The sequence below is a fragment of the Filicampus tigris genome, chromosome 13, assembly GCF_054856515.1.
Source record: "Filicampus tigris isolate MCC_2025a chromosome 13, RoL_Ftig_1.0, whole genome shotgun sequence".
NCBI classification, from domain to species: Eukaryota; Metazoa; Chordata; class Actinopteri; order Syngnathiformes; family Syngnathidae; genus Filicampus; species Filicampus tigris.
The window spans coordinates 24,326,932-24,340,955 of record NC_141229.1 but is presented as its reverse complement, the minus strand read 5'-3'; the positions used below and the strand labels follow the sequence as shown (position 1 = coordinate 24,340,955).

At 42.1% G+C, this 14,024-nt stretch overlaps 1 protein-coding gene across 1 annotated transcript in view; it reads left to right on the top strand.

Moving 5' to 3' along the window:
• Positions 1 to 14,024, top strand: part of setd3 (SET domain containing 3, actin histidine methyltransferase) — a 189,018-nt gene that overhangs the window by 28,245 nt on the left and 146,749 nt on the right. Inside the window, exon 3 of the mRNA XM_086049398.1 lies at positions 10,193 to 10,285. Within this exon, the coding sequence (XP_085905524.1) occupies positions 10,193 to 10,285 (93 nt within the window). The remainder of the gene's footprint in view (positions 1 to 10,192; positions 10,286 to 14,024) is intronic.

Below are 14,024 nucleotides of genomic sequence, written 5' to 3'. Positions count from 1 at the left end.
TGGACAATTCCACACAGCTGGTCTGCGCAGGATTTGAGGAGCTGGGGGCTGATGCCATCTGGACCCGCTGCCTTCTCCACCTTCATCTTCTTCAGCTGGTTCCTCACCTGAGATGTTGTGAAGGCCAAGGCTGGGCAGGAGGGAGTGGTGGCTATCTGGTGTAGCTGGGAGCTGGAGACTGTGGAGAAAAGGGGGGAGGGGGTGACACGCCCAGCAGGAGGAGTTGGTGGAGGCTGCAGCAGATGAGACTGAGTGGAGGCAGGCATCTGATCGAACCTATTGAAAAAGAGGTTCAGCTCATTTGCCCACTGCAGGTCCCCCCCAGTCCGGGTCTTGGGTTGTCCGTGGCCTGAGATGGTCTTCAGGCCCCTCCAGACTCCCCTGGCATTATTCTGCAGCAGCTGCTCCTCCATCCTCTTCCTGTAGGACCTTTTCCCCTCTCTGATCCTCCTCCTCAGCTGGTGCTGCACAGTCTTCCGCTCCTCTATGTTGCCTGACGCAAAAGCCCTCCTCTTCTCCTTCAGGAGAGCTTTTATGTCTGGTGTGATCCAGGGTTTGTTGTTGGAGAAACACCTTACTGTCCTGGTGGGTATGGTGTTCTCCATGCAGAAATTTATATAGTCTGTAACAGTGTCCGTTAGACTACTAATGTCTTCCCCGTGAGCATCGCTGAATACTTCCCACACAGTTGTGCTGAAGCAGTCCTTTAAGGCCTCCTCGGCCTCTCCAGACCATCTCTGAACCGTGCGGGTCACAGCTGGCTGCCTGCGGACTAGATGTTTGTACACAGACTGGAGAGCCACCAGGTTGTGATCAGCTTTGCCCAGCGGGGGAAGGGGCAGTGATGTGTATGCCTCCTTGGTGTTGGCATACAAAACGTCCAGTGTTTTATTGTCTCTGGTGTGGCAGGTGACATACTGTGTGAATGAAGGCAGAGAGGAGGAAGGGGAGGCATGATTGAAGTCACCAGAGATGAGTATCAGGGCATTTGGGTGCTGTGTTTGTAGCCTGCTCACTGCTGCAGTCAAGACATCACAGGCTGTGTCGCTGCTGGCAGCTGGTGGGACGTAGACGGTTACCGCGATCACATGACTAAACTCTCGCGGGATGTAGAATGGCCTCATGCCAACAGCTAGCAGCTCAATATCCCTGCTGCAAAGCTGCTCCTTAATCGTGATGTGCCCAGGATTACACCATCTATCGTTCACAAACACAGCCAGCCTTCCTCCTTTCCTCTTTCCACTCTCCAGCGTCCTGTCTGCGCGTATGATTTGGAAGCCGTCCAATTCTACGACCACGTTCCGCATTAGCGCTGTTAGCCACGACTCCGTGAATAGCATCAGGCTAGCCTCCCGGAAGTCCTTCTCATGCCGGGTAAGCGCCGCTAGCTCGTCCATCTTGTTGGGGAGCGATCTAACATTCCCCATGATAACAGACGGGAGGACGGGATGGTATCGTCTCCTCCTTTCCCGGCATTTAACCCCCGCACGAGATCCCCGTCACTTCCTCCTCAGCTCACGGGGAATATCGGGTCTCGCCCCGGGAGCCGGCGCAGGGTTAGCACGGAGTGCTAACAGCTGATTCCGGCTGTAAACAATGGGGGCGCGGCTCTGAGCCATGTCGCCGGACACGATCGCGCAAAAAATAGCCATCAGCAGCAGCAAGAATACCGCAGTTTGGGTGTCCATTGCTACGCAAGTTAAGACTATCAACTATATGAAAAAGGTATGAGGTAGAATAATATTAAGGAACAAAAACACACGAAAAGGCTCACCGATGAGCCGGAGCTACTGTAGCGGGCTGCCAATCGCGCGGCGCCGGAACCGGAACCGAAAAATGTTGCAGGACATCAAAGTATCAAAGTATGATAGTGCTGTGATAGTTGAACATGTAACGCACACACCCCACACTTATGCACACACAGACGCATAATATATGTTACATTTTTACTGAAAGAATATCCATTGTTGGAAAATTTCATCAGGTCACTCACTTGGGATGTAAGCTCAATTGTTAGTTCACAAACCACAACCATTTTCCAATGCGTGTTTGTTTAATCTTTCAAGAAAGCATCCAATGTAAATCAAGACTCACGCAACTTGATTGAATTTACTCGTCCATTTCTTTTAATCTTTGAAATACAGGAATAAGACGAAGTCAGATCTGGCCATTTTTTCTTACCTCGCGAACACTCACACCCATGGGGGCGAAGTGAGAAAAGGGCGCTGTCTAAGATGCAACCCTCAAATTTATAGTGTTGTGCTGTCAGCTAAGTCTAATCAAAAAACATTGGTTATGAACTTCTCCATCTATGGTTAATCACTTCAAGGACCAGGTCGTCTGGCCTGGAGACATCCTTGGTCACAAGGACTTCTTGCGCTGTCAGATATCCCTCAAAGCCACATTCCATTACATTAGACAAAGCTGTATGCCTACAGATATGTGAAGGCCTGTTGGTGTGCGTATTACACAAGACACAAATAGTTTTCTTTCTTCTTTCTATTGATTGTTATAACTGCTTATGTGTAAAGCTATTTAGCTAATTGTGTATTATGATCATAAATGTGTTATGCAATTACCGTCTGATCAACATATGGCTATTATTCAGCCATCCATCTAGAGTCAGTAATTACCAGCCTGATGCTAATATTGGACAAATCCTTTACCGTCCATCCATTTTCTGAATGGATACAATATTTAAATATACTTGCTCTCTAAGCAATTTAGGGGTGAACTGGTTCTCGCATTCACCTCCTGGTGAGAGAATACTACCACACCACTTTGTGGTCCACAAAAGCAATTAAAGTGTCTGTTGTGTTTATTGCTTCATGTGTTTGATCTTGTAATACACATTTTCTGCACTTAACTGATTTTATATACCCGTAGATGGAAATAAGCAAATTATTATGCCATAATTAGAACAGAATATAATAAAATAGAATTCAACTTAATTGTCATTACAGCACAAGTTAAGAACAACAAAATGCAGTTTGCATCCATCTAGAAGTGTTAGTCTAGAATCAGCAAATGTGTGATAACTATTTTATAATTATTCCTTCAATAGGCTATGGACAGGTTATACATATGGCTATAATATGAAGGCTGTAATTGGGTAAAAATAGTATAATTAGTATAGTATAATATACTTATAATAATTCCTTTTTGGTGATTTCAAATGAAATTCCTAGCTAATTAGGAATTTGCTGATTGTTTTGACCAAATTAACTGAACTAAACTAAGTAACAGGTATATTCACTTTAGCTAAACTGCAGTGCTCGGGTAGGCTCATTTTAGGTGTATGTAGGGAAAACTTTAAATATAGCAAATACATTTAAGTTAGTCAGTCTTATGATCTTGTTTAGGCCCTGCAATCAAAAGCAATAACTATTTAATCTAAAATGTTGTAAAATGACAATGATGAATATTTTTTTTGTCCTGATTACAAAACATTAGAAGTGTTTTAGTGTCGCTCAATACCATTCAAGAGGGGACCTGTGTCATTTTGTTCAGGAAAAGAGGAGACTCAGTAATTACTTAATCACAAAGTTTAACAGAGAATTACTGTGTTTAAGAATATATCGTACAGCTGTCAAGGGAAGGAATTTGTAAATCTGCTTGATGGGAAATGTTTTTCTCCTGCCTACAGATAATAATTAAGAAGAACTTTAAAAAAGACAATGCACAGAATGAATGGGACATTTTTAACCAAATTATTTTCACAATATTTGTCTCACAGATAAAACTTTAGATAAATATCACACTTAGGTTAAATCAGCCATTTCTGAAGGAAACAAAGTGCATCGGCAGTGTGAATGGGAACATACAGCTCCTAGGAGTGTGAGCGTCGCTTCATACCATCCAACAGGGGACCTTTGTCATTTTTTTCAACAATGAGGGGACAGTACATCCTTACAGTTGATCACAATGTTTGAAACAAAGAACTACTGTATAATGGTGAGAATCAAGGTGTTTGAAACACAGTCAAACACACCTTCATAGTGATGCATGATACTCACCAGAGAGAAAGATTCAGTAAGTGTAAGTAGCAGGTATAATCACTTTAGCTCAACTGCAGTGAGTAGGCTTATTTCAGGTGTAGGGAAACGCTTCAACATTACAAACAAATTGCAGTTAGTCAGTCTTATGAGTATATTTTTGCCGAACAATTCAAATCAAGCCAAAGCCAATGCGAGACTTTGTGGAGTTGAAACCAGGGTTGCTGGGCACGAAGACAAGTTACAAAACTTTGACGAAGTACTGGACGGGATGGTGACAATGCAAGAAGAATTGAACACTAAATTGCTTTCTCTGGAGGCGTACTCGATTAGGGAAACTCTGAGAATATTCGGGATTCCGGAAGGTGCGGAGTCGGGATCGCAATCCATGATTTGTTTTGTGGATGAGATACTGAAAGCTAACTTGGAAATTCCCGATTCGACTACACTGCAAATCCAGAGGGCGCACAGGGCAGGGCCATTAGCCCCACCGGTTGGCGCCCAGCCCCGATCAATCCTAGTGAGGTTTCTATGCTTAACGGTCGAAGAGGCGGTGCTCCATCTAGCATGGCAGAAGGAAGGATTTGTGTGGAAAGCCAATACAATAAACATCGATCACGACTACCCGGAAATTATGGCCATGAGAAAGGCGAAAAACTACGGAGGTGCGCGTCGTGGCAACAGATCGCGGGGACGCGTCATCGGCATACTTTGGAAGCGATTGGATTCAAGGAGAAGCTGCAAGTATACAGACGGGATGAGAACTAGAAAATCTTTTTGGATTTGGACGGTATGGTAAAATGGGAATGATGTCGGGTAAAAACTGATGCGTATTACCAATAGTAGAGGTGTCATCACAGTAGAAGGCCTCCTGGTGCAAGGTTTAAATAGGGGCACTACTTCAAAAGCTGAGGGAGGCGGTAGAATAAAACCACTGCTGGAAGTGCAAATAGGTGTGTTCAGATTTCAGCTGTTATTATTGTTCTATTTGTTCATGTTTTTTGTGTTCTTGCCTTCTGGGGTGACGCCAGCTGCTTTCGGGGTTTGATACATGTACTGGTGTTACAACCGAATGCAGAGTGAAGTGAAAGTTATTTCTTTTAATGTGAATGGAATTCTGAATGTGATCAAAGCACACAAAATATTGTCTAAACTAAAGAAGAAAGCCGAGATTGCTTTACTCCAAGAGACACATATGAGCCATACAGATCATCTGAGGCTGAGAAGAAACTGTTTTAAGTTTGGTTTCTCTTCATTGGATAAATATAAACTCAAACGAGGGGTGGCTTCACTTATTTCAGGGACACTCAACTATGAACAATATGTGAAATTAGCGATGAGGAGGGTAGATATGTAAAGACGACAGGAAAAATTGAGGGCTCTGAAATAACTATTATTAATGTGTACGCGCCACCATGGAGTGATTGGCAATTTTACAGGAATATTTTAAATTTAATGGTTGATTCTCGGGGTTTGGTTGTCTGCGGTGGAGACTTAAACTTTAGGCTTGATTCCAAACTGGACTCCACAAATCCAACTAGCTGAATTACTCCGCTTATGAGGAAAATTAAATCTTATTTGGCAGAAATGGGGATAATTGACATTTGGCGTGAGTTGCATACATCCCGCAGAGATTATACTCACTACTTTAACTCGTTTAAGGTGTATGCTAGACTTGATTATTTTTTTTATGTTAAATGTGGACAGATTTAAAGTTACAGACTGTGACATTCTCACAAGGGATTTGTCTGATCATAGTCTTGTATTCCTGACTTTGTAGATGGATACGAAGAAACGGTCTTCGTTGTGGAAATTTAATTTTAACATTTAATTTTAACACAGGCGGCACGGTGGTCGACTGGTTAGCACGTCCGCCTCACAGTTCAGAGGTCGTGGGTTCGATCCTGGCTCCGGCCTCCCTGTGTGGAGTTTGCATGTTCTCCCCGTGCCTGCGTGGGTTTCCTCCGGGTACTCCGGTTTCCTCCCACATTCCAAAAACATGCATGGTAAATTGATTGGACTGTCTAAATCGCCCCTCGGTGTGATTGTGAGTGCAGATGTTTGTCTCTGTGTGCCCTGCGATTGGCTGGCAACCAATTCAGGATGTCCCCCCGCCTACTGCCCAAAGACAGCTGGGATAGGCTCCAGCACACCCTTGTGAGGAAAAGCGGTATGGATAATGAATGAATGAATGAATTTTAACACAAATTAATGAAGACCTGAAAGTATTTTTGCAAATAAACAACACGGGAGAAAGCTCACCCATTATTCTGTGGGACACGCTTAAAGCGGTTATGAGGCGCAACTTCATTTCCATAACCTCCCATCTCAAACTTGCAGACCTGCAGGCAAAGTTGAAATTAAAAAAACAGGAGGATATAAACAACCCAAATCCCACTGCAAAGCAGGAAATCAGGAAATTAAAAGGGGAAATTGATTATATTTACACACAAGAGGCCCAAAAAAAATCTAATTTGTCTAAAACAGATATATTTTGAGTTGGGTGGGAAATCGGCAAAATATCTGGTTTACAAGCTGCGTAGACAGCAAGAGGATAATTCAATATACAAAATTAAGAATCCAAAAACTAATATGCTGGAAATTAAATTGGATAAAATTCAGGAATGCTTAGAAATATACTACAGGGATTCGTACTCACAGCCAAATGCATTGGAAGAGAATTACATAGATGCCTGTCTTGGCTCTCGAGACTTACACTTGCTCTCTGATTTGCATAACGAGAATCTGCTGAAACAAATTACAGCGGAGGAAGTTGATGCAGTAATCTCTAGGTTGAAGGCAGGAAAGGCAGTAGGACCTGATGGCTATGACTGTCATTGGTATCGAAGTTTTAGACAAATTCTAACCCCACTAATGTTGAGAACATTTAATTATGTTTTACGAGAGGGGAAAACCCCAACCTCGTGGAGAGAAGCAACTATATTGGTTATTCCAAAAGAAGGGAAAGACAGGAAGGAATGTGGGAACTATCGACCGATTATTGTTCTCAACTAGACTACCAACTGTTCATGTCTATCCTTGCCCAAAGATTGGAGAAATTGCTACCTTACCTCATTAATCTGGACCAGACCGGATTTATTCGTCACTGACAAACAACTGATAACATTAGAAGAATATTCCACATTATGAATGATGTCCACAAGAACAAAACACAATCAATTATAGGGAGTCTGGATGTCGTGAAGGCCTTTGATTTGGTTAGATGGGCCTTTCTGTACAAGGCGTTGGAGAAATTTGGTTTTGAGGACAGGTTTATTAGAGTAATCCAGGCGCTGTATGACAAGCCATCAGCCTTGTCCCCAAAATCGATGGGGATCTTTCTGGAGTCTTTCTTTTGAAACGAGGGTGTAGGCAGGGCTGCACAATTTCACCTCTTCTATTTGATTTATTTATAGAGCCACTTGGCCAAATGATAAGACAAAATATAAATATCAGAGGTATGTTAGGAGTTGAACACAAAGTGGCAATGTTTGCTGATGATGTACTGGTCTGTCTGGGGGAACCAGAGAGCTCATTTCAAGAATTGATGTCAACCCTGACCATATTTGGTCAGCTTTCAGGTTACAAAGTTAACATCTTAAAAACACAGGTGATGACTCTAAATTTTACGGCCACTGAGGCGTTACGGAGAGGTTTTAAATTAAATCGTGAAAATGAAAACATTAAATACTTGGGGATACGACTGACTAAGGATCTCTCAGGGCTCTTCCAGGCAAATTATCAACCAATATCACTCAATATTAAAGCAGATATACACAGGTGGAATCTGGTCCCCTTCCTGAGCCTCAGCTCAAGGGTAAGCACAGTTAAGATGAGTGTACTCCCTCACCTGCTTTATCCATGTAGGAGTTTGCCTGTTGAGGTGAGCGAGAATCAATTTAGAGAATGGGACAAGTGGATTTCCAGGATTATTTGGCAGGGCCATAAACCTAGGATCAGATATGCCACCCTTCAACTCCCGAAGGGAGGTGGAGGTTTGGGCCTTCCCTCACTAAGGAATTATTATTATGCTGCTCAAATAACTCCTCTTCTCTATTGGTATAATGACACATATACAGCTACGTGGAAAATGATGGAATGTGCTCTATCATCTCAATTTCCTATCCAAGCTGCGATAGCAGATAGAGGTTTAATTGAACATTTAGAAAAAGAAGGGAACCCATGGTTAGCCCACACGTTTCGGGTTTGGCAGAAGGTGGTGAGTTTTTGTGGGACACACAAGATGCTGAAGATATTTAGATGGTTTGTTTACGATGAAGACTTTGCCCCCAATAAACTTGACCCTAGCTTTAAATTATGCGAAAAGCGGGGCCTCACAACTTTTTTTTCACTTACTCACAAAAATGTTGTCCACAACGTCGAGGCCTTGCGGAACAAATATGGTTTAGCGCAGAATGAATTTCACAGATATTTGCAATTGCGGTCATATATTACACACAAATGTCAGCAGACCAACCTCTCAGCCACCAAATCTGACTTTTACCAAATACTAAAAAACACAATGTCTGTGATTCCCACAAAAAACAATTTCTAAATTGTACATGGCTTTATGCCGTGCCACTACTGACAACACTTTGTACATTAAACAAAAGTGGGAGAGGGAGTCTGGGTTGAGGATCTCAGATGAAACGTGGCGCAATATCTTGTCCTTCCAATGCTCCTCAACCAGCTCTATAGACTGGAGTGAGCATTGCTGGAAGAATATTATAAGATACTTTCGGATCCCATACCAGGAGAAATAAACGGAGGTGGACAGGCCAGGCTGGAGAGACTGTGGCTCGAGAATTGCCAACCACTACCATGTATTTTGGGAATGTCCTAAGGTGAAAGATTTTTGTAAGGGTGTCCAGACGTCTCTAAGTGTTGTATTTAATTTGCAAATTCCTCTGAATTTTGATGTCTTATATCTTGGTCATGTTACTATTTTAGAACAAAGGAGATAGATGAAGTTACTGCAAATGCTCCTGGTAGCGAGTAAGAAGTCAATTACAAGACGATGGATGAGCCCAGTACAGCCCACATTAGATGATTGGTTTGGGATCATTTTGGAGATATTTAGAATGAAGAAGTTGACTTATCAAGTTAGAATATTTGATGAAACGAAAACAGAAGTTATGTTGTTCGGTCCCAGTGCCTCTTCTATATCCCACCCTGTTGCTCTGGGCCCCCTGGCAACATATCTAAAGCTAACAGTCTTAACTTTGGGTTTTCAGACAGTGATCTTAAAATGGACCAGCAAATTTGCGCTGTTGTAAGGTCCAGCCTCTTTCATCTTAGACAGCTGGCTAAGGTAAAGCCCCTCCTTTCCCATCTGCACTTGGAAACAGTCGTCCATTCGTTTGTTACATCTCGGCTAGATTACTGTAATGCATTTTATTTTAGAGTGAGCGAGTCCTCTCTCAAACGTCTCCAGTTGGTCCAAAATGCTGCTGCCCGCCTACTAACTGGAGCTCGGAAGATGGAGCACATACCACCAATTCTGGCCTCCCTTCTGGCTCCCAGTGCACTTTAGGGTTCAATTTAAGATTCTTCTATTTGTTTTTAAGTCATTAAATGACCTCGCCCCAGCATACCTCTCCGAGCTCCTCCACTCTTACACACCTTCCCGCGTCCTCAGGTCTGCGGACCAGGTGCTGCTCGAGGTGCCGAGGACTAAGCGAAGCCTCAGAGGTGATCGTGCCTTCTCTGTTGCTGGTCCTTCCCTTTGGAATGACCTTCCATTGGATGTTAGGCAAGTCCCTCTCTGTCCATGTTTAAAACCAGTTTGAAGACACATTTCTATTCGTTGGCTTTTGATCTGATCTGAGACTGACAAATTTTCAGCTGTTTTCTGGTGTCTAATGTATATAGTATACAGTAATATAGTATTGTATATAGTGTTTTATGTATATAGTGTTTTATGTTGATTTATTGATTTCACTTGTTGCATTATGGCTATTTTTGTTGTATGTAAAGTGCTTTGTTAAAGCTGTAGCTGTTGTGAAATGTGCTGTATCAATAAAATTGTATTGTATTGTATATAATTAAAGATGTCAACTCGAGTTTGCGGCTCCCAGTGTTTTCTTTTCTGTGGAAACTGGGTCAAAATGGCTCTTTGAGTGTTCAAGGTTGCTGACCACTGACCTTGACCCTATGCCATGCAGTGTTCATGTTTTAATAGTTTTGTCTTTTTTCAGAGTGCAGCAGTGAAGCCCCGTCTGCCAGTGAAGAGTGGGATGAATATGTCCAAATTAAAAGCTTGGTGGAGAAGATCCGCAAGAAACAGAAGGGTACTTTTCTTTTTGCCATGGATTTTTCGTCTGTGCGAATGCTTTTGTGCATTTGATTAGTTGTAATTTGTGACATTGCCAAATCATGAAACTGCACTTCATATTTTAAATCACCCCAAAACCTGTAGCCGAGACTCACCAATCGGGAAGTCTAATGACAGAACCCTGCACGCTGCACTTTGCTGCGGAGGCTTGCATAGTTCAATCGATCCCGCTCCATTTGATCGGTGCCTGTTTGTAATGGAAACACAATGAAGGCCGGGCCAAGTGAGGCCGGTGTTGTGTGGGGTTGCTCTGGAACCTGGATTGGAAAGCAACATCAATTGTATTTACTGATGAACGAGGCACTTCATAACCAAGTTCAGGGTTTTTCCTGGCTCATATTGAGGTAGAGGTGGTACCATCCTGACCATGTTCCATGATGTCATTCTGTAAGTTCAACTGACTCACTTTCTTTTACAGGGAACATACTTCAAGTTAAGAGTTCCAATAAGAATGACTATTACAATGTTAAAGAAAGAATGACTTATAATGTTAAAGCAGGCATTTTTTTGGTTAGCTTATGGGTCCTAATAGCGTGCCGCGCGGGTGCTATTTTAGACTGCGTGACGTCACATCACGAACATGAAGAGTGTCAACATAGAAATGTGCTTGCAGACATATCCTGTTAGTACTGATTGCTTTCTGCCCATTTATCTCAGAAAGACAAACATGCAGAGTAAAACACTGCTGCTAATGGAACTTACAGAAACGACTCCAGATGCTACGACCGTCCAAAAATGACGGATGTATTCTTCACTCGTTTCCCAAAGCCAAAACCTCAGCGGGATAAATGTCTAGGATGGGTCAAATTGTGCGGACGTCCAAACGACCAGTTTAACACCAGCAAGTTGAAGCCTTTCACCTTCGTATGTTGTAATAATTTCTTTAGGGGCCATATGGTTGTCAGGTTGAATCAACCTCTTTTTATTTACAAAAGAGTGGTTCCTGGTTACATAGACAATTGCTCTAATAGTTTGGGAAAAATAAATCACAGACAGGAATGCTTTCATTACAGTGTTCAAACAGACCATTGCGATAAAGTAATTACAGGCAGGAATGCTCTCGTGAGGTAAGGGCACAATTCCCTATCTGCAGCTGCAGCATGAGGCATGCTCTGCTTCCTTCACAGACAACTTCAACTTACATGACACAAACAAGTTTATACTGTTGAATAAATGCTTTGAATACTAAGAGTAAATGTGGGATAACTTATGTACAATCATTCGAACATTTCCCTCCTGTTTTGCTCAAATTCTCATATCACATTACATCAATCACTTCTGCAATTTTCAACTGTAGGATGATTTTTATGAAAATAAATACATTTACACTCAGAGGCAATGTTAATCTTATTCATAGTCTCTTGAATCTGAAAACAAATCAGGCAGGTAATAATATATGACATCATCATCATCATCACTGTCATTATCTTTGTTAACATAATCTTGACTTTGGTGAGCAGTCAGTGCAATGTCTTATGCTCGTTTCAGTTTCTGGTTTCTTCTTGAGCAAGAAAGCAATCATCTTTCTATCTTCTGAGAGTGAGCGATTACCAGCACTTCACCTCTGTGTGTGCAACTAACAGTCTTCTTTTCTTGTGCTTGACCAAATATGTGCGTGTCGCACAATGCTCTTGCGTCAGTTCTCTCTCCTGGCCCTTCAGGAAAGGCAAGGGAAGGACTCCCCACTTTGGTTCAGATCGCGTCTCACCCTCCCGTCGATATAGAAGGGAACCTGGAGAGTCACTCACTCCCTGCTTGATGGTCAGGCTCTCTGACTTCACAACTCCTAAGCAGCTGGGGGAGTCTAGCGAGCAAGCTCCCCTTTTCACTGACATTGAGACGGATAGGCTCTCTATGCCTGTCCCCCAAGCAAAGGATACATTTGAGCCATTGGGTTCTCCATGGGTGAGATTGCTGTTGTTATCAATCTGTTAATGAGAAGACGCAGACAAGGAATACAACAACATCCACACAAGGTCAAAATTGCTGCAAAAACAGCGATTAATACCAAAATTGAAGACACCAGAGCTTCATATTTTCCAAAGGCATGCCAGGAGTCCCATATGGAGGTGTCAACACCAGAGTTTTCCCTCATTTTACTATCAAGGTTTATATTTTTTTTCTTCACTTTGGTTTAATTCAATAAAATCCAAATTACTTTGCCCTCTAATTACCTTGTGGATTGTGCCTTGCACATGTCAAACATGCTATACAAAAATATTTTGAATACGAATTAAAACCATAAGTTGTATAATATTGATGTATCCATACCAAGGATCCCCCCTGTTGAGGCTTGTGGTACACCATGACTCAATATAGCAGGCTTTTTTTTTAATAGGATAGGCTCATTGTTTGGTACATACATACATAGATGTCTTGTAACATTGTACCATTTTTCTTCCAAAGTTCTTGTTCAACTTTGAGACCTTGTTTTTGCATGTCTCTTAATGTGTCTTTGACTAAATTTGCGTTATTTTCCATCACTAACATGTCTGTCCTGCAGCTGCTAACTGCTAACTAATCTATTTTATCTGCAAATACATTCCCTCGGGACTCGCTGTCTGTGCCTGATGTGTGTGCTACACTAAAACAGAGGTTACAAAATGACCTTTACAATCTAACATCTGGATAAAGGGTTTGCTATGATCCGACCAAGATACCCCCGTGTTCGACACTAAAACTTGAGGTATTTCACAAAAAGCTTTTCCTGCCTTTTTTTATTTTTTTATTTTCATGCCACAAGAATGCCAACATCAGAAGTCAAAATCTGACTTCTACATGGAGAATCAAATGTGACCAAACAAGGGCTAATTTCTTCTGAGAATATTGTGCGACTTTCATACTATCTTTGGGGTATTTGTGTATCTTTTTCTTCAAATGTAAATGCAAAACAGAAACCGCTATTTGGGTATACTGGTATAGTGAAGAATGTGTTCTTTTACATCTTTTTAAGGTGCTAAACTTTCCACTGCTTTTACACACTCTTATATCGACCAGGGCTGGAAAACAATAATTGTTGTTCCTTCTCTTTCTTTCACCTTCATATGCAGGATTTGCCACTTTAATCATGGGATACAAGTCCCCTTCAGTCAAATATTGTAATTTAGGAGTGCAGTCTGGATTTAAAACTCCACCCATCATTTTACTCCCGTTACCCGCACCAGCAGTTTTACTTCTTGTTTGTACAGGTGTAGTTAAACGAGGTATAGGCTTGTTACATTCTTATTGACAGGAGTTGGAGGAAGGCCAGAATATGCTGGTGGCATCTCCTCCCTCGCAAGACCAGACAGGAGAGGAGCAGAGACCTCAAGTGCCTGCCCTGTTGTGTGCATCCCTGCTGAGTGTCATTATCTTCATTTCTTTCAAACAGCCTTTGTTTAGCATCTTTTTTTTTTTTAATTCACTTATACACGTTTAAGGGCTTCTTCTATTTCCAACAGGGAGGGCGCGATTTACATATTCTTCCAAGGTGCCTGTAGGCAGAACAATATGTTTGTTAACCCAGCTGTGAATTGCGTCTTTTGAACCTGCATGAAGAGCATTCTTCAACTGCTGTTGAAATGGCCCATTTACATCTCCATCTTCCTACAGGCCGCTATGGGTCTTAAATACAGTCGTTATTCTCACTCTGTATTCCTCAAAAGGCTCATCATCCTTTTGTTTTACCCTTCCTTTTTCAGTGTTAGTTGCTCTCT